We start from the raw sequence: 22,919 nt of genomic DNA on the forward strand, positions 1-22,919 counted from the left end.
CAGCTCCTGCTCCTGCAGCGGGAGGAGGCAGCCACATCTGGGCAGCATCTCAGGTGATTCACTCCGCTGACAGCCAGCTCCCAGGGACCCGCGCCCCAGCCGAAGTCCCCGTGCTAGCCACACAGGCCTGTCCTCAGGAGCAGCCTGGGAGCAGCTGCTGTTAGCAAGACCCGGTCAGCTCTGCTCCTGCTCTGGACCCCACGAGCGGACGCAGGGTGTCCTGGGAAGGGCGAGGGGTCAGGGTCTGCAGCCTCCCTCCAGAATGTTCTATATGCTTAGGACACACTGTTTCATGAATCTGTCTGCAACTGGGCATTTCTTGGTTCTCCGGACCTTGTGGCTAATTTTACTGTCCATGTCTCTCCCTCATGTCCCTTCCTGCCCGATCGTTATGGGTGACACCTTCGCTTTTCTATCAGTGAAGGACACTTCCTGCAGCCGTCAGTGGTTTCACGTTCATCAGCTGACTTGCACTCACATCGCCTGACCATTTCACACGCTCTCGGTCTGCCTGCCTTCACATACATTTTAATCCTCACCCGCGGACAGGCTGAGAGAGGGCGGCAGACAGCCATGTGAGAGGAGTATCTGTGCTGCCTCCTGTACCTGCCCTGACCTGGGATCGAACCGGCAGCCCTCAGGTGCGAGGGACGACGCTCCAACCAACCGAGCCACTCCGGCTGGGCGTGGTCTGCTTTCCAATGCAGTCGTTTGGTTTGATTAGGGGGTGCACGGTGGGGAGGAGGTGGCCCCACCTAAATCCACTTTGGCTTGGACGCAGCTCTTAGAGGGGCAGAATTTCCTCCGGGAACCAGGCCCAGGGCAGCCTCGGAACGCAGGCTCTGCCTCCTCCGGGCTCAGCACGGACTTACCCACACTCGCAGGGATGTGGCCGATGCTGCTCCGGAAGGTGGTGACCCCAGAGCGTGCCTCCTGCTGCACACTGGCGTTGAGGGTGGCCACGCCGAATTCCTGGCCATTGATCACGCCGACCATGCTGCCCCGGCCCCCCCGGGGCTCCCCTGGGAGGAAAGAAGAGACGGCAGGGACACTGTTCACCTCTGTGCCCTCAGTATAAGCAGGTACTGCTGCCTATTTCCCGAAGGAGTGACCCGAGGTTCAGGGAGCTGAAGTAACTTGCCCAAGGGCACCCAGCTGATGCGTGATGGTACCCGCTTCTAGTTCTGGTTCCACCATCACCTTCTTGGAAACCTGGGCTCGTCAGGCCCCCAAGCCACACTCGAGTTGGCTTGTCTATCAAATGAGGGGGTGGGACCAAAGATGTACCCCAAACCTGTTGGCATGCTGGAGGACCCAGGGCGCCACGCCAGGAGCTGCATGCCACCACCTGAATGTCCCCCATTCCAACAGTGGCCCCAGGTCCCGCTGCCCTGCAGCTGGCCCGGCTGGGGGGCTTGACTTGGAGGAGCCGCCAGGCTGTCTGCAGGCAGATGCTCTTCCGCACTAATCAGATGGATGGCGTGGGCACAGGGGGGTGCTTCCTGGCTAATGGGCCAGCTGTCTCCTTTGGACAGATGGCATTCCAGGGGGCGAGAGACAGATGCGAGCCTGCCTCCGCGCTCACCAGCTCTCAGGGGAAATCAGCAGCCAATTGCCCCCGATCTTTAGAAAAAATATAACATAAAACAGAACCGCCAGGACCCTAATTGGGTACATTTGGGGGCTGGTTAATTCGGAGTCCAGGAAGCAGTGCCGTTTCGGGCAGCCTGTAGCTGGGGCTTGATGAGAGGTGATGCCCGTCTGGGATGTCTCTTGTCAATATCGTCTGCTCTGGAGTTTGGGGGGGGGGGACGACAGAAAAGGCCACGAACCTCCCCTTGGCCTCGTAATGAGGGGATGAGGAAGACATTGGGAGCTGCAGAGAAGATGGCAGTAGATTGGCCCTGGGCAACTTTTTATGTTATTTTTTTAAATCCTCACCCGAGGGTATTTGTCCGCTTATTTTCAATAGAGTGGGAGGGAGGGAGAGAGAGAGAAACATCAATGTGAGAAAGACACATTGGTTGGTTGCCTCCCATATGACCCCGACCAGGGCTGGGGACCAAACTGCAACCGAGGTACGTGCCCTTGACCGGAATCAAACCCGTGACTCTTTGGTCCGCGGGCTGATGCTCTAACCGCTGAGCCAAACCGGCCAGGGTGGCGACTTTAAAAGGGAGAAGGGACTTGGAGGCCAGAAATGACAAGCCACTGTCACCTTCCTCAGACATGGGGTGACTCAGCCGCCAGATGGGCCCCCCAGAATGGAAGGGAAAGCAGGGAGAAAAGACAAGTCTCTAGAAAGGGGACCTCAAAACGTTTGCATAACTTTGACCTGGCAACGACCCTTGAAGGCATTTATCCTGTAGAAATACTCGGGCCACACACAAGATGTGTGCCACAGTGTGATTTTTGGCGGGGAAACTGGAAAAAACAAAACAAAAAACACCTGTTGCTTATTTAACAAAGCCCACTGCAATGAAGTTTATAAAAGTCCCTATGAAATGACCATTAAGAAGCTGTGAACTGGGTATATTGTCACAGAATGTTTGCAATAAAGTAAGTAACTGTGGCAGGTGGCAAAGACCACCTGTATATTTGGTCTCATTTGTAACACAGAAAAAGTCTCTCTCTCTACACTCTGAGAAAAAAGTGTAGGAAGATATACCCCAAATAATCATTGCCAAAGCTACTACTGGTCATAAATTATGAGAGATGACTGATAATTACTTTTTCTTCACAGATTCTTCTAAATTATCTGGCCTTTTTACAATCAACATATATGAAGTAAAAAAACAAGATATATTTTCGTTAAAAAGGGAAGAAGGTATCTGGCCGGTGTGGCTCAGTGGTTGAGTGTTGGCTCATGCACCAAGAGGTCACCAGTTCAATTCCTGGTCACGGCACATGCCCAGGTTGTGGGCCCGATCCCCTGTGGGGGGCGTGCAGGAGGAGGCCCATCAGTGTTCTCTCTCATCGATGTTTCTATCTCTCTCTCCATCTCATTTCCTTTCTCTGTAAAATCAATAAAGGGAAAAAAAAGAAAAGGAGGCCACATAGGGTGAATTGTGTCCCCCTGAAAAGGGGGACTCTATGCTAGAGTCCTAACCGACCCCAGAAAGTGACCTTATTTGAAGATTGGGTCTGTACAGAGCTAACAAGTTCATATGAGGTCATTGGGGTGAGCCCTAACCTAATGTGACCAGTGACCTTAAGAAAGGGGGATGCTTGGGTACACGCATGTGCCAGGGGAACGCCACGGAACACGAGGCAGAGGTGGGCGGTGCTTCTCCAGGCCGAGGAGTGCCAGGCCTTTCTGTCAAACCCCCAGACGCTGGGAGGAGCAACGACCCTGTGTCCCAGCCGCAGAAGAATCCAGCCCTGCCGACACCTCGCCCTTCGCTCCCCAGCCTCCGGAAGTTGGAGACAACACCCTTCTGCCGAAGCCCCCCGGTCTGCGCGCTTTGTGGTGGCAGCCACGGGAAGCGCACACCGCAGCATGGGTCTGGGCTGGGGGCTTTTCAGCAGGAGGGGTAGGAATCGGGACCATGCTCTGAATAGAAGGGACGGTCTTCTCAGGCCTGAGGGTGCCCCACGCGTGGGGTCAGAGAACCCCTGAGTCTTGCGCGTGGTACGGTGCTTCAACCCTGCCTGCAAGGGAGCCAGCGGCCAGAAAGGGTCCCACTTGGTCGGCAGTGGGTCCCCAGGGGCAAGTCCCGGCGCAAGTCGCCCTGGGGTGGCGCCTGGAAAAGGGCTCTGTGGAGAAGGAAGCTGAGGCTGTGTGCGGTGACAGATGGGTGACGTCTGCCACGGACAGGATGGAGACACAGCCACAAACAGGGAGTAGTTACAGAAATAGCAGCGGCCCAGAACTGCTACTCGGGGACTTTCTGTCCGTCAGCCTGGGTCATTTTATGGCTTCTCAGGACGGTCGTTTGCTCAGCCTGAAAGTCTGGGCTGACCCACGGGACAGGATGCTGACGGGGGACCGAGACGGCAGGGGTGGGTGTCACGGGGAGCAGCAGCGGTTACCGAGCACCCCCGGGCCAGGTGGAGCTGGGGACACGCACGGACTCACAGACCTCACGGCAGCCCCACGGGGGCCCTCGTTTCACTCTGCCTGCTCCACCGGGCTGTGAGGTGTCCAAAGAGAGGGCACAGATTGTGCCAGGTGAGCGAGAAGAGCCCGAGTGCCCGGGCCAACACGAGCTGCAAACACTGGGCATCTCAGAGCCTCCGTGCCCGGACTGCACAGGGCAGGTGGACAAGGTGCCCCAGGGGCCCTCCCAGCCGGCCCATTCAACGTTCATGATTCTCAGCAAATAGAAGAGTCGGGGAGCTAGCAGGGCAGTGGGCCAGGTCCCCCCAAACCACACACAGATCCCCATTTTGCAGGAGATCTGCCTCTGCCCACGGTCTGGGCAGGGGCGCCTCGTACCTCTCACCGCCAGGAAAGCTCGGGCCGTGGCGGAGCCCAGGAGGTTGTGAGCAACACACTCGTACTCGCCCGTGTCCCTCATCTCCACCCGCTCCAGCCACAGGCTCCCATCCGGCAGGGTCCGCAGCCGCCGGCTGGCCCGCAAGGGCTGGCCCGCACGCAGCCACTGCACCGTGGGCTCCGGCTCTCCAGTGGCCTGGCACCGCAGCGCCACGCGATCCCCGGATCTCGCTGTCACATCCTGGGGCGCCACCTGGAACACCGGGGCACCTGTGGGAGGCCCAGGGCAGTTTTTAGGAACATTTTATTACTTTTAGGTATTCAAGTGATGCACATTCCTTTCAACAGAATAGAGACACAAAGACTGAAAGGAATAAAGAGAATCGCATATGATCCTCCCGGCAGTGACTGTTCCTGTGCTTCCTTCTAGATACTGTTTCCTGGCAAGAACACGACCATAGCTCGATATTTCCTTCCTCCCTCCCTTCTTCCTCCCCCCCCCCCTTCTCTCTCTCTCTCTCACTCCAGTATAGATCAGGACTAACTTCATGTCGTTAAATATTCATTTTTAGTTGCTACGTGGTGTTGCGTTGCTGGGATCCACCATGACTTGCTTAGCCACGTCCCCATTACAGGACATTCTGGGTGTTTCTAATAAAAGGACGACACTTGCCAGCACCGCCTCTGCTCGGTGCCCCATGAATTGGGCAGACGCGTCTCTGTCACTGGTGAGTGTCTCTCACCAAGTCACTCCATGACGCTCGTTTTCTCCTCTGAGAGATGGTCATTCCCGCCCACGTGCACCACGGGCCTCCAGAATGGCCACAGTGGACACAGGGCACGGCCCCTGCTGGCGAGGACGTGGGCAGGCGGAGCTCACACATGGTGGGAGGAAGTGGGATCGGAACCACATGGTGCCAACCGGTGCCCAGTGTGCCGGTGCCCCTGGGGCTGCTGCAAATGGCCACAGACCGGGTGCCTGGACGCTCTGGAGGCAGAGGTCCCAGTCAGAGTGTCAGAGGGCAAACTGCAGAGGCCGGGGGGCGAACTGCAGAGGCCGGGGGGCTAACTGCAGAGGCCGGGGGGCTAACTGCAGAGGCCGGGGAGCGAACTGCAGAGGCCGGGGGGCTAACTGCAGAGGCCGGGGGGTGAACTGCAGAGGCCGGGGGGCTAACTGCAGAGGCCGGGGGGCTAACTGCAGAGGCCGGGGAGCGAACTGCAGAGGCCGGGGGGCTAACTGCAGAGGCCGGGGGGCTAACTGCAGAGGCCGCGGGGGGCTAACTGCAGAGGCCGGGGGGCTAACTGCAGAGGCCGGGGGGGGGCTAACTGCAGAGGCCGCGGGGGGCTAACTGCAGAGGCCGCGGGGGGCTAACTGCAGAGGCCGGGGGGGCTAACTGCAGAGGCCGCGGGGGGCTAACTGCAGAGGCCGCGGGGGGCTAACTGCAGAGGCCGGGGGGGGGCTAACTGCAGAGGCCGCGGGGGGCTAACTGCAGAGGCCGGGGAGGGGGGGGCTAACTGCAGAGGCCGGGGGGCTAACTGCAGAGGCCGCGGGGGGCTAACTGCAGAGGCCGCGGGGGGCTAACTGCAGAGGCCGCGGGGGGCTAACTGCAGAGGCCGGGGAGGGGGGGCTAACTGCAGAGGCCGCGGGGGGCTAACTGCAGAGGCCGCGGGGGGCTAACTGCAGAGGCCGCGGGGCATAATCCGTTCCGTGCCTCCTTCGGCTGCTAGTACCCTGAGGCTTCTGGCGTCCGAGGCTTCTAGCACCTCGTGGCTTCTGGTATCCCGTGGCTTTTGGTGTCCGTGGCTCCCAGTATCCCGAGGCTTCCAGCCTCCCGTGGCTTCTAGCATACGGTGGCTTGATGCTACATCACTCCATTCTCTGTTTCATCTTCATATCCACCCCATCTCCCTCGGCCTCTCTTAAGAACACTAGCAAAGGTGCTTAGGGCCCACCAAGACTATCCGAGATACCCCCTCATTGCAAGATCCTTAACCACATTGAACAGAGTCCTTTTTCCACACAGGACAGCATTCACAGGTCCTGGAGATCTGGACACGGGCCTGTCTTCAGGGGCCGTTTATCAGCCGACCACAGGCAGTGTCTCCTGGAGCTGAACACATGTGCTCCGTGTGACCCCGCAACGCCCCTTCGGGGTCACTGCCCTAACAGAAACGTCTCTGCATATCCACTCCAGACACGCATGAGGATGTCACCCGGCACTGTCCTAAACTGCCCCAGACGGGAGACTAAGCCACAGTGGAATACACAAAGTAACTGCGTGTGCAGTCTCCCAAACAACGATGCAACAAACTGAGAATCGCTTCTCCAGGAAAAGCCTCTAGAACTTTGGGTCAGCACAGTGGAAGTGGGGGGCCTTCGCAGTTGCTCCCTGGTCAGCACAGCAGTTGTGTTGGGGGGGTGGGGGCTGGCGTGAAGACCACAGCTTTGCTGTCACGAAGGGCTGACTCAGTTTGCAGCAGGGGCTGGGAGCAGACTCTGAGAGACCTGGGTGTTAGCCGGGAAGGGGCGGAACTGGTCGGAAGCAAATGGGAAATTGCTCCTCTGCGGGCCTCAGGCTGTGACCCTGGGTGAAGACATCAAGGGCAGAAACTTGAAGGAGGTGGTCCTGGAGATGAGGGGGCCCTGGATGACTTGAAAATTGCCTCAAGTTTTTTAAAAAATGCCAATTGTAACTCAACAAAGTGGTCTGAAATCAAATCTTAATATCAAAAATTTGAATAAAAGTATAGTTGTAATAGATGGCATTTATTGATCACTTATCATCTGCCAGGCACGGTGCTTTACATGCATTATTTCAGTTAAGCCTCATAACTACTTATAATGCCGGTTCTATTATGACCCTTGTTTTAAAGAAAATCTAAGTACTACAGAGAAATTCAATGATTTGCCCAGGGTTACAGAGCAGATGGCTGAGCCAGTAACAATCGCAAGTGAACTGGAGTCCAGGACCTGCTCTCTTAACCACCAGGATTGAAGGAAGTATGGCTGATTCCTGCCTCAGGGCCTTTGCACATGCCATTCTTTCTGCTTAAACGATTTCCCCCAGATTGCCACATGGATGCCTCCTTCTCATCGTTTGGATCTTAACTTAAATGCCACCTATTCTGAAAGGCCTTTCCCGATCACCCCAAAACTGGTGCATGTGGGTGCACCTTCTCTGAGTTGACCCTGTTTGAGTTTTGCTCAGCTTCTTGAATTTGTAGGTTTATGTCTCCTGTGACATTTTGGGTCACTCTGAGGCTCAGACCGTGTTCTGTGAGCTATAAGCCGCCTGACAAATCCAGGGGCTGTCACTATGAGCTTGATGAGAGTTTTGAGTTTTGCACAAACGGCCCCCTGCAGGCCTGGCTGTTAGCCCCAACCCTGACTCCTTACTGTGGGGAACATGCCACAGACTTCAACGGTGTGTTCTGCATACGTGTTTGTAAAGAATTCCGAGTCCCCGGCCCTGCGTCTCGGCCCTCCTTCCTATGGGACAGCCCGGCCCACGCCAGCCACAGCCGCGGCACGGCTGCCCCTGCACGCCCACTTCGCTGTCCCCACAGGGCCCGAAGGGCGGCCGAGACTCACTCTGCAGCAGGAGGACCACCACTTTCTCCACCGCGCCCATCGCATTCTCCGCCAGGCACCGGTACCGCCCCGCGTCGTCCATCTGCAGGTGGCACACGACGGGACGTGGTGTTCAGGAGAGGAGGATGAGGGGGCAGGGGCAGCCTGGGACAGCTGGGCACGGAAAGGGGTGCCTGGAGCAAGACCCTCTGCCCGAGGAGGAGCCTAGAGCCTGAAGCAGCCCGGGGCTGGTGGACTGCTCACAGTGACGCATTAGGGGGGCCTTCAAGGCCACTTGTCATTAGACACCCCATGAGAATCCAGCCCCTTCCACCTGGAGCCGGGGCGGGGGCAGCACTCCCACTTCTCGGTGCGTGCCCGGGGATTGCTGGAGAAAAGCGGTCCGTGGTGGAGGAGGTGTGGGAACAGAGTTAGACAACAGGGGTCTGCGCGGCAGGCTTTCTCGGGGCTCTTACTGGGCCCGGGTGCCAGTCTCCGAGGGGAGGTGGTTGGCAGCATTTCCCCAAGTCAGCGGCAGGGAAGCTGTTCTCACAGGCTCCCCGCGCCCCTGGACAGTGATGAACGCACTTCTGAGTGGCAGCACTGTCATGAGATGGAGCTGGGGTGGCCTGAGGCCACTGTCCATGCCCAGAGGGGACAACCCAGGAGCCGCTCCCAAGGGACCGTCGGGGCAGCACGCATGCAGTTAAGAGTGTAGATTTGGGGGTCAGACCAATAGGGGACCCAATCTTGGCTCCACTGTTAACCACACTGAAGCCATCGCTAGACATCACCATGTTTCTGGAGCCTCAGTTTCCCCATCTCTAAAATGGGACAACCACTGCTGGGATTGTTGCAGCACCAAAGGAAACCACGGTCATCCAGCGCCTGGTGCACGGTACATACTCAGGTCCCGGCGGCCAGCATTACACTGCCGTCACTGGACCGCGGTTAGAACCAGTCCCACGACTATCCCTGTCCAAGGACAGGCTCCCCAGTGGGAAGGATCAAGGACCCCTAAGATGAGCTCGACAGGACCGAACTGTTGATTTCTGCATGGCCATGGGACTCGGGACACAGAAGGGGAGGTGAGTGGGCTGCCTGGTGCCAAGGCAACAGCAAGGAGTAGGAGTCAGGAGAGCTGGGTACTCACTGGTTTGGGCCTCTCTGAGCCTCAGTATCTCCCTCTGTGAAATGGGGCACTCTGACCTGTCTACCCTGCCCCATGGGCTTGTCAGTCCTAAATACCTGGTATGGGGCATCTCACTGATTTCGGACTGTAAAGCTACGAGGGAGAAATGATCGTTAGCCCCATCGAATGGGGGGTGTAGCTGAGGCACAGAGAAGTCAAGTTCTGGCTGGCGGTCACCCTCGTTAGTGGGAGGAGAGTCTCCCCATAACGGGCAGGAAAGCTTTGCGGACTGTAGAGGGCGGTGCCAACCTAAAGACCCCTTCTGAGCAATCGGAAGAAGCCCAGGGCTGTCCCAGATGCCCCGCCCAAAGTCCAGCCCCTCCTCGCCTCTGTCCTGTGGATGGCGAGCGAGCCATTCTGCAGCTGGTGCGGGCCGCCCCGCAGGGGAAGGCCATCTTTGATCCAGCGGACGGCAGGCGCCGGGTCTCCACGGACCACGCAGTCCAGTCGGACGCTGCCTCCCACAGGTTCCACCAGGTAGGAGAAGGCCTCCCCTTGTAGGACAGGAGCCTCTGCACAGTCACATCAGACAAGGGGTCAGAAAGGAAGTTCCCTTCAGGCTCAGCCTCCCATCATCCTGTCCCCCAAGGCCTGTCCCCAGACGCCAGGGGCTGGCCCAGCACGGCTGTGTACAGTCAACGCATCAGGGATGGCAAACAGCCTCCATGGCACGGGGCAAGTGGAGCAGGCTGGCAGCGGCTGCCAGGAACACCGCTGAGAAGGATTCGAAGCTGAGTGGGGTAGTGCTGTGATTGATTAGTGATGTCTGAGACGGGTGCAGGCTGGAACATGTCATGAGTGTCCTACCCCGCTCTCATGGGCAAATTACCCAGCTGCAGAGTACCTGCTGGGGACTTGGAAAACGAGGACCGGGTGATCCTTAGGACACCCCTGCTGCCCACAGCGACACGGAGACCTCCCTGGTCCTCGTTTCACTCACATCGGAAACCACTCGTGGGTGGCGGTACCGGTTTCCACCCTCCCTGGTTTCCCGAGGCGACTCTACCCCCAGCTGCAGCTGCCCTGGGGCCTCCGGCTGCCCCCCTCAAGCCCCATGCTATCCACCCTGAAGCTGAGCAAGTGAACTCATGGTGTCAGCAAGGGTCACTGTGCCGCTCCTGGCCGAGCAGGGGACAACAGGGAGGGGCTGGCTGGCAAGCTTCCTGCATTTTCTGCCAGAGTGCCTGGCCCCCATGCCTGCCTCCCACACTGGACTGGCCAGCTGAGAGGGATCCCGTTGATCGGTGAGACCTCAGTGCTACCTGCAGCCAGGTTGTCTGGGGAGACTGACAACTACGGACGCTGGGGCCGCAGCCCAGGGCGCCTGGCTCCGGGCCGCAGTAGTTTATAAAGTCCCAGGGGACCCTCACGTACAGACAGGGTAGAGAACTACAAGCTCAGAGATCAGGAAGCTGGCTTCATAGATTTTCCAAAAACACCAACAGGTGGAGTTCGGCAGGTCTTGCGTGAAAAGCCACGGCGCACAGCTTACCCTTCACGTGGACGAAGCTGACCGCCTGCACGCGGCCCACTCTGTTCTCCGCCCAGCAGACGTAGGTCCCGCTGTCCTCCCTGGTGACCGCCACCCTCTGCAGCGTGCTGCCCCCGTCCTGCTCGGACACGCCCTCTGCGGCGGAGGAAGACATCCCAGGGGGCTCTGAGCCCGGGTGTCAGGGACCCCTGCCCCGAATCCACAGAAAACAGGGGGCCCTCTCCCTGCTGGACGCCTGACTCCGGGAACAACATGGTTGAAGACCCAGCCTTTCCCCATTTTCGGGTCCACACTGAGTCGGATGAGTGGTCTAGGGTAGGTCTTTGGGGGCCGTTAACACGCGCCTGCTGCAGTAAACTGTCCCGCCCTCAGGACCCCCCGCCCGCTATCCCCATTCGAGGTTCCCTCCCCAGGAAGTGGTGGGATAAAGCCTTCTCACGGGTCTAGGGGGGCCTGAAAATACCCTTTTGTGTGGCTTTTCGCATTTTAGCAATTCGGCAGCTGTTTACCGAGCACCTGCTGTGTGGCCTTCAGGCCCCATGCCTCCCTCACACCACCTGGGGCAGACAGAGCCCTCCGGAAGAGGTTTGCTGAGGGGCCCCGGTGGGCAGACAGAGCCCTCCGGAAGAGGTTTGCTGAGGGGCCCACGGTGGGCGCTGCAGCGCTGGACTGGAGCACAGGCCCCTCTCCTGGCCCCGAGGTCTCCAGGGTCACGCGTGTTTTGCAGGCAGCTTCTTGCCAGTCTGATATGAGACTGTACAAATGGCCAAACATGGGCTTGCCCCATCCCCCTGCACAGGGCCAAGTCTGGAGACCCAGGACCCACAGCACTGATGACACCCTCTTCCTCTCCACCTGCTCTCCCTCCTCCACCTCCCAGGCTCCCAGTGTCTGTCCACCAGGCCCACAGCAGGCCCAGACCTGTGATTGGCCGGTCGTTCACAGTCCAGCCAATGCGGGGGGTAGGGCTGCCTCGGGCCACACAACGAAGCCACAGCCTGTCCCCGAGGTGCAGGCTGCGGTCCCCAGGCAGGGTGGTGAAGACGGGCAGCGCCAGGATGGTGAGGTGCACACGGCGGCGGGCGCGGCCCACAGGGTTCTCGGCTGTGCAGGTATAGGTCCCAGCATCCTGGCTCTGTGGGCAAAGGAGGGGTCAGCCTGAGGACTGCCTCGGCCAGACTGCCCCCAGGAGCCACTGCCCACGGTTCCCAAGGAGCATCCAACCCAGAGAGGAGTGATTGCCCAAGGTCACTCAGCTAGCAGCACTGCGCCTCACGGCTTCCTGTGGCTCCGCAGCTCCAAGCCCGGGCCACGCCACCGTAACGGTTTCCATCTACCGGGCACCTGCTACGTGCCGGGCTCTGGCTCGTACGTGCCCTGTACCAGCTCGCCCACGCTCACACCATCCCCGAGGACACTTCTCGGAGAGGAAACACTCCGCGTGCAGGCAGCAGGGCTGGTGCACTCGCTCCCCACCGGCTACCCAGCCTCCCGTGCGGCGGGTCTGAGGCGCCCTGACCCCTCTAGGCGTGCCCACGGAGCAGCCACACGTCCCTCTGGAGAGCAGCCGTTATCTAATTACAGGATCCGCCAAGTGCCGATGGGGGAGGAGGGTGGGGTTCCCCCCATGGCCCTGGCTCAGGTCAGCATCAACATGGGGCTAGGAACAACCAGGCGCAGTTTGTGGACACAGAGCCATCACTATACCCCGCCCCAGTCGGGGTCCCCTCCCTCCCCCGGGAGCTGGTCAGGGAGGTCCAGGTGCAAGTGTTGGTTCCGTGTGGGAACAGCGTGTCCTGGGAACTCTGGGTTCACTGAGCTCAGGTTCATCTTCTGTACTCGAGGACGATACACCCATTTCCTGGGATCCTGGACGAAGACCGCACAGCGCAGCACACAGCGGGCAAACGGGGTGCTCAGCAGAGGCTTCCTGCTCCCCGCGTCACCGTGACCCCTCCGTGCGCTGGCCGGTCTCACCTCCGAGTTCTTCACCAGCAGCTCCCCCGAGGGCTGGATGCTGAACTTGCCCTCAGCTCCAGACACGGGCTGGCCGTCCTTTTCCCAGGTGATGGCGGGCTCGGGGCTGCCCCTGGCGGAGCAGGGCAAGAGGGCGTGGGAGCCTGCGGTGGCGGACAGGTCGGGGAGGCCCGTCTCGATCACAGGAGGGGCTGTGGGGACAGGAAGGTCAACTCGGGGGCTGGGGCTGGGCCAGGGTGGGCTGCTCCTGCCCCTCAGCCCCTTCCTGCACCCCTGTGCTACCTCTGCCAACTCCCCCGGCATTGCCCATTGCCCATGGTGTGGACTCTTGAGTTTGTTGAAGAGCTGTGACAAGGCGACCTCATGACACACATGTGCACAAGCGCGTATACACACACTCGCACACACACAAGGACTAAAGCTTCCTGACCAGGCTCCACGTGGGCACAGATCCCCTCTGTCGGGCAGCCTCCAGACCACAAAGCCCATGCGCTTCCCTCTGGGGAGGTGCTCTGATGGGCACAGTGCCGGTCACTGGCTGTGCAGGCTTGGAGCCTGGGACTCCGGTGACCAGCAGCGATGCTCAAGGCACAGGGAAGAGGAGTACACTGGACAAGGAGGCTGGAGGGGGCGTGGAGCCAAAGTCCCACCCCAGCTGTACACAGCCGCCCACAGGGACAGCCACGGAGACACCCTCCAGAGCAGGCCTGGCCCGCACTGAGGATCTCGGGACACCTTGCAGACTTGGGGCCAGTGACGTCTCCTTTAACTTCGGAGACCGCGACTGGTCCAACCAGGGAAAGGATGCGTTTCACTGTGTGTTTGTGCAGGGGACGGGACAGAAGTGACTATTGCTCCAGGAAAGCCAAAATGCATGCGGGGATGATGAGATTGTGTCCCATGAGGGGCTAGGGGAGCCCGAGGGGACCAATGTTATTATCTGAAGTCAGTCCTGGGCACAGCACTTTCTCCCAATTCCTTCATGCAGTGGGTAGGGGGAGACGCGGGGACACACCCCACCCGGGCTCAGAGCCCGCACAGAAGGGAGAGGCTGCTGGGAGCCCCCGCCCCCAGCTCACAGGTCCGCCGCGGCCCCTTCCTGGGCCCACCTTGCACCACCAGCCGAGTTTTGCCCACGGCGCTGCCTGCACTGTTCTGAGCGATGCAAAAGTAGTTCCCGGCATCCTCTGGGCTGGCACGGATGATCCGCAGCTGCCCGTTGAGTAGGACCTGGGTATTCCCTCCTATGTTGGGTGGGAGAAAACTGGGGGCTGGGATCGCAGTACCCCTGAGGAGGGCAGGAGGGTGGCTTGGGCTGTTCTGTCAGATTAGGCAGCAGCTCACTGTGGTCACCAGGTGATGGGGGGGGGGGGCAGGGCGGAGTGAGCGTGGAAGCTGGACCCAGAGCCCAGCCAGCTGCCCCTTCTCTGACCTCCCGACCCAGCCATCAGGTGCTCAGGTAGAATCTGGGGTGGGGAATGGAGCAGGAGGGCAGGAGGTGAGGGGGGCAGGGGCTGTCTGGGCCTTCGGTCTGCAGAGGTCCCTGGGGAGGAAGGGGGACCCCAGGCCATTCTGCCCTCCTCCCTCTGGTGCTGGTCTTAGTGGAGACTCACTTGCAGGGATGCTGAACCCCTCCTTCTGCCAGACGATGCTCGGCCGGGGGGTGCCCAGGGCCGTGCAAGGCAGCAGCACCTCCTCCTCCACCAAGGCCCGAACCACGCTGGGCAAGGGCTTCACCACGGGAGAGGCTGCAAAGGAGCAGGGTCGCAGGTCTCTGGGGACACCTCACCCCCAGACCCCTCCACCCAGGGGCCTCTGAGCACTGGAGAGAGAGGATTTCGGAAAGAACAGGAGCTTCTGGAAACTTTGGTATGGAAGACACAGATGGGCTGATTTCTCCCCGAGCCCCATCAGGGAGTGAGGTCATAGGCAGGTCTGGGCCTCCGGAACCTGGTCCTCGCCTCCCTCCCAGCCCCACCTGCCTCCAGCTCTTTACCTGCTCCCCTGCCCCAGGGCCACAGCTGTCTGGGCTGAGGGCCTGGCCACCCTACCTTGCACGGTCAGGAACACGTGCTTGTGGGCCACGCCTGCGGGGTTTCGGGCGGTGCAGGTGTAGCGGCCAGCGTGGATGGGGAGGGCCATCCCGATCTCCAGGGCACCTGTAGGGGGGTGCAGCGTGAAGCAGGGGGAGGGCACTAGAGACAGAAGTCCTCAGTCATGGAGCCAGCCCGTCTCACACACCCCTGACCGAGCCTCTGGTCCAGGCCACTCAGCCTGCCTCCCCGCGCAGAGCGAAACTGTGGGCAAGTCCCCTCCACTCTCCGGTCCTCAGTTTCCCCATGTGCGATGAGGGATCAGACAGGACGGTCTCCAGACCCTGCTGGCTGTGACGTTCCAGGATCTGCCACTGCCCCGCCTGGCTGCCCTGGCCCACCTGGAGTCCCCCGGGCCCCAAAGGTCGCCTCTCCCCTGTCCTCCCTCCTTCGGCTGTGGGTCCTTAAAGCGCCGCTTAGCCTTCCAAGACCACAGGCTGCAGCTGAGCCATGAAGGGAGGCGGATTCTACACCGTCTTCCGAGGAGCGAGAGCCTGCTGGGGGGGGGGGGGGACCCAGCTCTCACCCAGGCCCAGTCCCACGAGAAACCTCAGCTATTCCACGTGGGCTCCCCACTCGCCAGAGGCTTCTATTGCTTTGGGAGAGGGAGTTTGAAAGCCGCAGACCCGGCCAGTGGTCCTCAGACCGTAGGGTTTCACTAACTAACCGACAAACGCATCCCATTTGAGTCCCCATAAAGACGCCAGCCTTCATTGTGATAAACAGAGACGTCTTAAACGCCACCCTCTGCAATCACCTTCATTTCGTGCGAGAGAGAAATGTCAAGAGAAGCAGAGTTTCTGCGCGAAGGACAATCGAATGAGATGAGCTGGCTGCAGGAACAATCTCAGTTATTGGTTTTCTCACGTTGCCATGAAGCAACACCGATTTGCCAACTGGCATCAGGGACCCACTGAAGGATGGCAACACCCGAGTGCCTGGAACAGGCTGCTGAGGCCCAGAGAGGGCAAGCGGTTTCTCCCAGGTCACACAGCAAGCGAAGGGCAGAGCCAGGCTGAACCTGCAACTTGCTCTGCCACAGGCCCCAGTGGGCTGCCTTCATACCCTCTGCCCAGTCCCCTGTGCCCCTCACTTACCCGAAGGTGAGACGCGGTAGCCACTCCCCCGCACCCCCAGGGGGGTGCCTGCCTTGCTCCAGGACACCACCGGGGCTGGCATGCCCCTGCTGTGGCACGTGAGGACCACGGGCGCCATCTTGGTCACAGTGAAGTCCGTCTGGTCGTCAGCAATGGTGGGGGGCACTGTCACACAAGGGCAGATGTAAGACCCTGCCGAGGTCCACTGGGGAGCACACCGGGACGGCCAGGTGGATGAAAGCCATAAACACCGACTGAGACCCATGTGACATTAGTGATGAAGGCCAGGGAGGCGGGGCAGCAGAGAGAAGCCACGGTCGCTCACGCAGGAAATAAGTTCGCTGGGCGCGGGGTTAGCTCTGAACTGCTTTCTGTAAAGTCCTCAGCCAGGCACCCCAGGGGGCTGGGAGCTGGTGGCAGCTCAGAGCAGGGGACGTGCACTCAACCTGAGATCTGAAGAGGCAGGTGCTGGCCAGGGCAAGGGGGGAGGGGGAAGGGAACAGCATGTGCCAAGTCCCAGGGATGAGGAGCAAAAAGCTACATGGCAGACTGGGTCCCAGAGTGAGGCAGGCCGCCCGGTGAGCTGGACCTGGGGAGGGTCAGTGGAGCCGGCCCACAGGGGACCTTGTCGGCCCAGGTGACACCTTGCATTCTATTCTGAGGACAGTGGGCAGTAGAGAGAGGGATTGTAACCAAGGTGGTGACAAGGTCAGATTTGGGGTGAGAACACTCTGTATTGGGAGAGGTCTCTCCTGTGAGCTTGCACATGCCAGGGACTGTGCGGGAGCTCGGGTACGTCGGGTGGGTAGGGCAGGATCAGAGAGGGCCTCCTGGAGGAGGGGGTCCACGCAGCACAGGAGGCGGAGAAGCAGCAGCTCCAGGCTCTGCAGGTGAAGGGAGCACCCGGGAGAGGAGGCCACGCCCCATCCCAGCTTCCTGCTCTGCCCCCGCCCCAACTCACCAAGGACGGTCACCTGGTACAGCCTGCGGGCCTCGCCCACCTCGTTGCTCACCACACACTCAAACTGGGCAGAGTCCTGCGGGCCGGGGGCTGTGAGGAGCAGGGCGTTGGAGGGCAGGACCCTGGCACGGACAGACAGACAGACAGGTGGTTGGCTGCCAAGTGACTGGCCTGGCTGACTTGAGATCAGCAAGCATGGCTGCCCTGCCCTGGGCATCTGGAAGGTGCGTGTGTGTGCGTGTGCACGTGTGTGTGTGTAGCAAGGTGTCTCGTGACGACTTTCCTTTCCTGTATCTGGCCCCCAGCCCTGACACTAGAAATTTCTCTTAGAAGCTTGCACCTACAAAGGTGTAGTTTGGGGCGATTTTCATTTTCATCCCGGTTCCTCCACAGCCTTGCATGTTCCTGCGTCCCCCTCGGTGATACTTCTGCAGCAGCAACCGCCCCAGCTCCCCGGTCAGACCGCGGGCTGCTGGGCACCTGCTGTAGCGGAAAGCCCACGAGGACCGCCTCTGACCGGCGGGTCAGCGGGGGAGCTGACCCCTTCCCACTCCCGGACCGTGTCAGGAGCAGCTACATTTGAAAAGCGGGGAGACCAAGGCTCCGGCCGGGGCCCTGGGTCTGCTCCGCCAGCATGAACTTGGGCTTCCGAAACTGTTTCTAAACAGTGGCTGCCATGGTTTCAAGGCCATGTGTCCTCTGTGTGGCTGTGTGTCTCAAGTGCCCCACCCCAGCCAGACACAGTGTGAAGCCCCTCCTGACCCCCGAGGCCGGGACACCAGTTCTGGTGACAGCTTTGCTGAGCCTGGAGCATGATCCCACCCTGTTCCTGACCTGGGTCGCCCTCTGTGAGTGGGCCTGCTCACCCCCCCCCCCCCCGTGGCTTCGGATGCTCCCAGAAGGACCGCTCAGTACCGGTAGGCGCCCTGCAGCAGGCGGAAGTCCAGCTTCTGTCCATCCTTCCACCAGACCACCAGGGGCTTGGGGGAGCCGCTGGCCTCGCAGGGCAGTGAGGCGGGGGTGTGAGCCGTCAGGGTGAGGTTGGAGGGGCTGGGGGCGATGGCGGGAGGCTCTGGGGAGAGAGCAGTGGTCAGGAGACAGCGTGTAGGGTGGGGGAGGCCGGGGGTGCGGCCCCCACTTCAACCCACCAAAGGAAGCAGGAGAGGAGTCAGGAGAAACTCCCCTTGGGGATCTCCCAATGGGCTCCCAAAGGTTGGGTAATGGGGCCTTTGCTCACCCTGGAGCTGGAACCCCTAACTACCTGTCCTGGAATGAGGCCACTGCGGCTGTTGCAACCCCCACTGGCCCCCAAGGCCAGGGCCCAGCAGCACCGGCTCCACCAGGTGACGGAGGAGTGACCAAAGTGGATCAGAGTGCCTGGTCCAGTGACCCCGAGTCTCGCCCTTTCGAGTGTTTCACATGAGTGTGTTTTATCCCACACTCCACACACTAGCACAGTAGGGAGTCTATGTAATACATTCATAAAAATAAACATGCATCTTTTGAGCATGATGCTAAAAATTTCTCACTAATGGGCTTCGTGGTCAAAAACATTTGGAGACCATTGCTGTAGGCTCCTGATAGCTAGAATGACCCCGAAACTGAGCAGGACTTGATCCAGATACGAGGTGGATGCTGAACGCAAACAACACACCTTCCCTGTCTACCTACCGAAGACCCGGAGGTCACGGCCTTGCCGATCGGAGCCCGCAGAGTTGGATGCCAGGCAGAAGTAGTGGCCAGCGTCCTGGGCAAGGACTGGCTGGATCCTCAGGGAACCCTCGGGCAGAACCTGCAACCTAGACCCAGAGGGAGGGGTTACCATGGAGACCAGTCCGTCAGCAAGACCCTCCCAGCACGAGGGTGCTAACTCAGGAGTCCGGCACCTGTGCGGCTGAGGTCGGCAGGGCCACGGCCTTGGGCCCCGACCCAGCATCAGAAAAGGCAAGAGAGGCTGTTTCGGGCCTCCTGCTCCCTCCTGGGCCCAGTCTCTCCCCAAGAGTCAGTAGGCAGGGGCACCCCCACCCTTCTGAGAATGGATCCTAGATCTGAGAACTACCCCTTCCCAATGGCCATGTCTGTTCTGTGTAGCCCTGCCCCCAGCCACAGCGATTGGACTGAGGAGGAGCACATCACTCAGGCTGGGCCAATGGAAATCCTTGCCCTGGGAATTTGGAACTGGGGTTCCCAGACAGCTCTCTAGGCTCTGTAGGTTGTATAAACTGAGGACTCTAACTTGGGGGTCAGGGGGAGCCACCTCTGAGAAAGAAGGTATAGAAAATGGATCTGAGAGAGAGGCATTAAGCCCATACACACAGAAACATATATGAGCAACCAAAGACCAAACCAGACAGACAGACAGACAGAAACAGCTACCAGGGTTCTTGATGCTCTTGACGAATAGGCGTGTCTATCCTTGAGTTCTGAGAAGACCCATGACCTGATAATAAAGTCACCTTCTGCTTCAACAGCCCAGGTGGCTTTCTGTTTATAACTTGCAGACGTAGCTGAGACCCTCTCCTTCCAACTCTCACCTGGGGTTCCCAGGATCCAGGGGAGCCCCGTCCTTCCGCCAGCTCAGGAGGGGCGGGGGGGTCCCGTCCGCCTGGCAGGGCAGCAGGGCTGTCTGGTTCACCGAGGCGTTCACTGTGGGTGGTCCCAGCTGGATGGTGGGCACGGCTGGAGGAGGGAGAGAGGGAGTGGGTTCTGGGAGGTTATGGCCCTGGGGGGGGCGGATGGGGGCGGTCCACTCACTGTGGATCTCCACGCGGAAGTCCACACTGGTGCTGCCCGCGGCGTTGCGGGCGGTGCAGCTGTAGTTGCCGCGGTCGGCCGTGCTCAGGGCCTGCAGCTGGAGGAACCTGCCCTGCTCTGGGAACTGGGTGTGGGCATCTGCCTGTAGAGCCCCCCAGGGTGGAGAGACCCTCATCAGTGCTGGGCTGGGCCAGGCCAGTCGCCAGGCACCAGCCAGGGAGGACCAAGGAGCCAGTGGGGCCGGGCAGTGGCCTCTGCCACGGCGGGCTGGCCTGCAGCCCCAATTTGATGCCCAGCTGTGGCCCATCCTGGGAAGCAGGCTCCTCTGGTGGAACGGGAGGGGGGGGGGCTGGCCCCGGAGCTCCGCCCACCAGGGAGGGTGCAGAGGGCGCTTATGCCATATCGACAATCCTTGGGTCCCCAGCAGCAAACCTCCCATTTCAGGGTGAGCACAGAGAACCTCAGTAACTGGCCCCAGGTCACACAGCCACTAAGTGTAGCTCAAAGTTACAGTAAAATGAACGTGGGTATGCATCAGGAGCCGTGCGGGCAAATCAGCCTCGCCTCAGTGTCCCCATCCATGTGGGTGACAGTAATCAGGGGAGGGCAGGTATGCAAGCTGCTGGCCTGCAGCACTTGGATCCAGTCTCAGGGTCTGGGGCCTGAGAGGGACAGAGGAGGTGTCCCTGGGTCCCCAGCCTGGCACCCACCTGCAGCAGGATGCCATCTCGGTGCCACTCAATCTCGGGGGCTGGATCCGCCTCCACGGAGCACTCCAGAACCAGCTGCCCTGGGGCCAGGCCAACCACAGAGCGGGGGCCTCGGGGCCCAATAACATTTGGAGGGGCTGGGGGCACAGAGAAGGCATGAGCACGGCCCCGCCCCTGCAGGTCCCATTCTGCCTCCCTCTCCTGCCCACCTGTCACCCCTACCTTGAACCCTGACCCGGAAGCTCTTCTCAACTTCACCGGCAGGGTTTTGGGCCAGGCAAGTGTACAGCCCATCATCGCCCACCTGGGGAGGGAGCAGGGTTAGCAGCTGCCCCTGGCTCCAGCCTGCCCACCTCCTGACCTGGTTTCTTTCCTTCACAACAAAGACCCTGCTGAGTCTGCCATCCCACTTTTCCAACCAACCCATTCCCCTCTCTGGGATGTTTCTTCTCTCTCTCCATCTCACCCTTGCTTTAGGGTAGGGAAAAGCCTGCCTCCTCCATGAAGTCCCCCCTGACTGCACCAGCCCTCCTCTGGTTATATGGTTTCTGCATCAGCCTTGGCTCTGACCTGGCTGGGAGCTCCTGAGGGCATGACCCAGGTGGTCATCTCCACACCCTTACCCCGCACAGAGGAGGAGCTCGGCCAACCTTGCCAGATGCTGCTGGGTTCCCCACTCTCCCCTCCCCCAGACTCATCCCACAGGCCAGACAGCAGCACCTTCACAGCCTGCACCCGGAGCAGCTGCCCAGGCCCTGTGCCGTCCTCCTGGCCACTCAGGGCCTGCCCATCCTTCTGCCAGGTGATGTTGGGTGAGGGGGTGCCCCGGGCATCACAGTAAAGCTCCAAGGGGGCACCAGGGGTCAGCGACAGCTCTGCAGCCTGGCCCGAGTCCTCGATGTGAGGGGGATCTACAAAACATTGCACCCCGGGTCAGCTGCGGGGGCCACTGTCAGAGCAGCGGGAGCAGGTTCATCCCCCTGGGGCCCATCCCATTGGGGTTCATTGCAGCAGACAGAGCAGTCACACACAGGCAGGTGGCGTTGTGTGGGAGGGTCGTGAAACAAGAGAAACCAGGGCCCCTCTGCCTGGATCAATTATGTCTGCCTCCAGACCAGCAAGGACACAGTATGGAGGAGAAGGTGCAATTGACAAAAGTAGTTCTACTACGTGGCGACCCTTGGGAAGTCTTTGCTTGAGACTTAGGACTCTGGTCCCACGATTTCCGTGGCTCTTGTCCCTGCTTTACGTGGTTTGGGGGACAAGCCTGAGGAGTACAGCCCCAGAATGAAACATCCAGCTGCCTCCTCCCCAAGCCCTGCGCCAGGCCTTTGGGGCCCTCACAACCCTCAGCATCTCCCCAGAGCAGCTGGCGCCGGGGCAGACGACCCACCCATCACCGTCAGCCGGAAATGCCTCCTGGCTTCTCCCGCCTCGCTCGCGGCCACGCAGGAGTAGGTCCCCGAGTCCCCGGCTCCCGCTCTCTCCAGCTGCAGGCCGGTCCCCTGTTCGAGGCTCTGGGCAAACAAGGGCTCCCCGTCCTTCATCCACGATACTAGGGGCAGAGGGTGGCCCCGGGCTTCACAGGGGAGGACCACCGAGGAGCCACGGACCACCGCCACGTGATTCTGCAACTCTGCCGGCTCCAGGACGGGGGGCACTATGCGGGCAAAAGAGCGGGCATGAGTCATTTCATTCCATGCCAGGTGGCCCTCGCCCCTGGACCTTTGTTCCTGGACAATTCCTTCTCATCTCCAATCCTCCACTTCGACCTCACCTCCTCCAGGAAGCCCTCCCTGAAGCCCGGAGGCCAGGCGAAGTGCCCTCTCTGTGCTCCCACAGCGCCGTCCTAAGTAGCACCAGGCACCTGGAATTGTGATGATCCCTCTACAGAGCTCTGTCCTGCACTGACCTCCGGGGGCAGGGGACCTCTGCTCACTCCTGTGCCCCACTGCCTGGCAAAGCCCTGGCACACCAGTGTCCAAGGGCTACTCGTGAGACGAACCAGTCCGACTGAGCGGCCGTGTTTGCTCCCAGGGCCGTGATCCTTACACCCGAAGGCCGGGGGCCGGCTTGTCCGCGTCCCTACCGTGCACTTGCAGGGTGAAGTTTCTGTCGGCCACGCCGGCTGGGCTTGCGGCCACGCAGCTGAAGGTGCCGGAGTCTGCCACCTGCACCGGGGCGATCCTGAACCCTCGAGGGAAGGCAGAGGGCAGAGCGAGGGGAGCTCAGTGGAAGAGGTCCGCCCGCTTCCACCCGGCCTCCCACGGGCTTGCCGACCGAGAGGGCTGATCTGAGACGCAGCTTGAACACCCCTATTCTGGCTCCCCGGCACCCCCAGAAAGAGCCCCGACCCCCTGCGCCGGCCCTGCCACCTTCTCGGGTCCAGCTTATCCTCAGCCAGGGGTCTTGCTTTCCTGTCCGGGCTGCCGTCCAAGAACAGTCTGCCCGCCCACCATGCTTCTAGACAATTCCTCCTTGCCTTCAGGGCTCACCAGAGTGGTCTCCACTGTCTGTCCCACAGTTTCTCTCGAACCCTCTGTCACCTCAACCACTGCCCCACCAACTGCTCCTGTCAACGGTCCCAGTGACCCTTTGCTACCGCCAGAGCACTGCGGGGTGCAGGCCACCGTC

At 60.5% G+C, this 22,919-nt stretch overlaps 1 protein-coding gene across 1 annotated transcript in view; it reads right to left on the reverse strand.

Annotated features, from left to right (window-relative positions):
* Nucleotides 1-22,919, reverse strand: part of HMCN2 (hemicentin 2) — a 143,752-nt gene that overhangs the window by 8,786 nt on the left and 112,047 nt on the right. Inside the window, exons 67-87 of the mRNA XM_036261616.1 lie at nt 22,375-22,472; nt 21,679-21,945; nt 21,006-21,196; nt 20,508-20,589; nt 20,286-20,422; nt 19,576-19,717; nt 19,356-19,500; nt 18,493-18,620; nt 17,737-17,893; nt 16,822-16,943; nt 15,861-16,025; nt 14,722-14,829; nt 14,284-14,418; nt 13,780-13,914; nt 12,671-12,861; nt 11,615-11,828; nt 10,694-10,828; nt 9,529-9,713; nt 8,031-8,112; nt 4,439-4,708; nt 873-1,022 (exon numbers count right to left, since the gene is read on the reverse strand). Of these exons, the coding sequence (XP_036117509.1) occupies nt 873-1,022; nt 4,439-4,708; nt 8,031-8,112; nt 9,529-9,713; nt 10,694-10,828; nt 11,615-11,828; nt 12,671-12,861; nt 13,780-13,914; nt 14,284-14,418; nt 14,722-14,829; nt 15,861-16,025; nt 16,822-16,943; nt 17,737-17,893; nt 18,493-18,620; nt 19,356-19,500; nt 19,576-19,717; nt 20,286-20,422; nt 20,508-20,589; nt 21,006-21,196; nt 21,679-21,945; nt 22,375-22,472 (3,239 nt within the window). The remainder of the gene's footprint in view (nt 1-872; nt 1,023-4,438; nt 4,709-8,030; nt 8,113-9,528; nt 9,714-10,693; nt 10,829-11,614; nt 11,829-12,670; nt 12,862-13,779; nt 13,915-14,283; nt 14,419-14,721; nt 14,830-15,860; nt 16,026-16,821; nt 16,944-17,736; nt 17,894-18,492; nt 18,621-19,355; nt 19,501-19,575; nt 19,718-20,285; nt 20,423-20,507; nt 20,590-21,005; nt 21,197-21,678; nt 21,946-22,374; nt 22,473-22,919) is intronic.

This window comes from Molossus molossus, unplaced genomic scaffold (assembly GCF_014108415.1).
Source record: "Molossus molossus isolate mMolMol1 unplaced genomic scaffold, mMolMol1.p scaffold_m16_p_14, whole genome shotgun sequence".
NCBI classification, from domain to species: domain Eukaryota; kingdom Metazoa; phylum Chordata; class Mammalia; order Chiroptera; family Molossidae; genus Molossus; species Molossus molossus.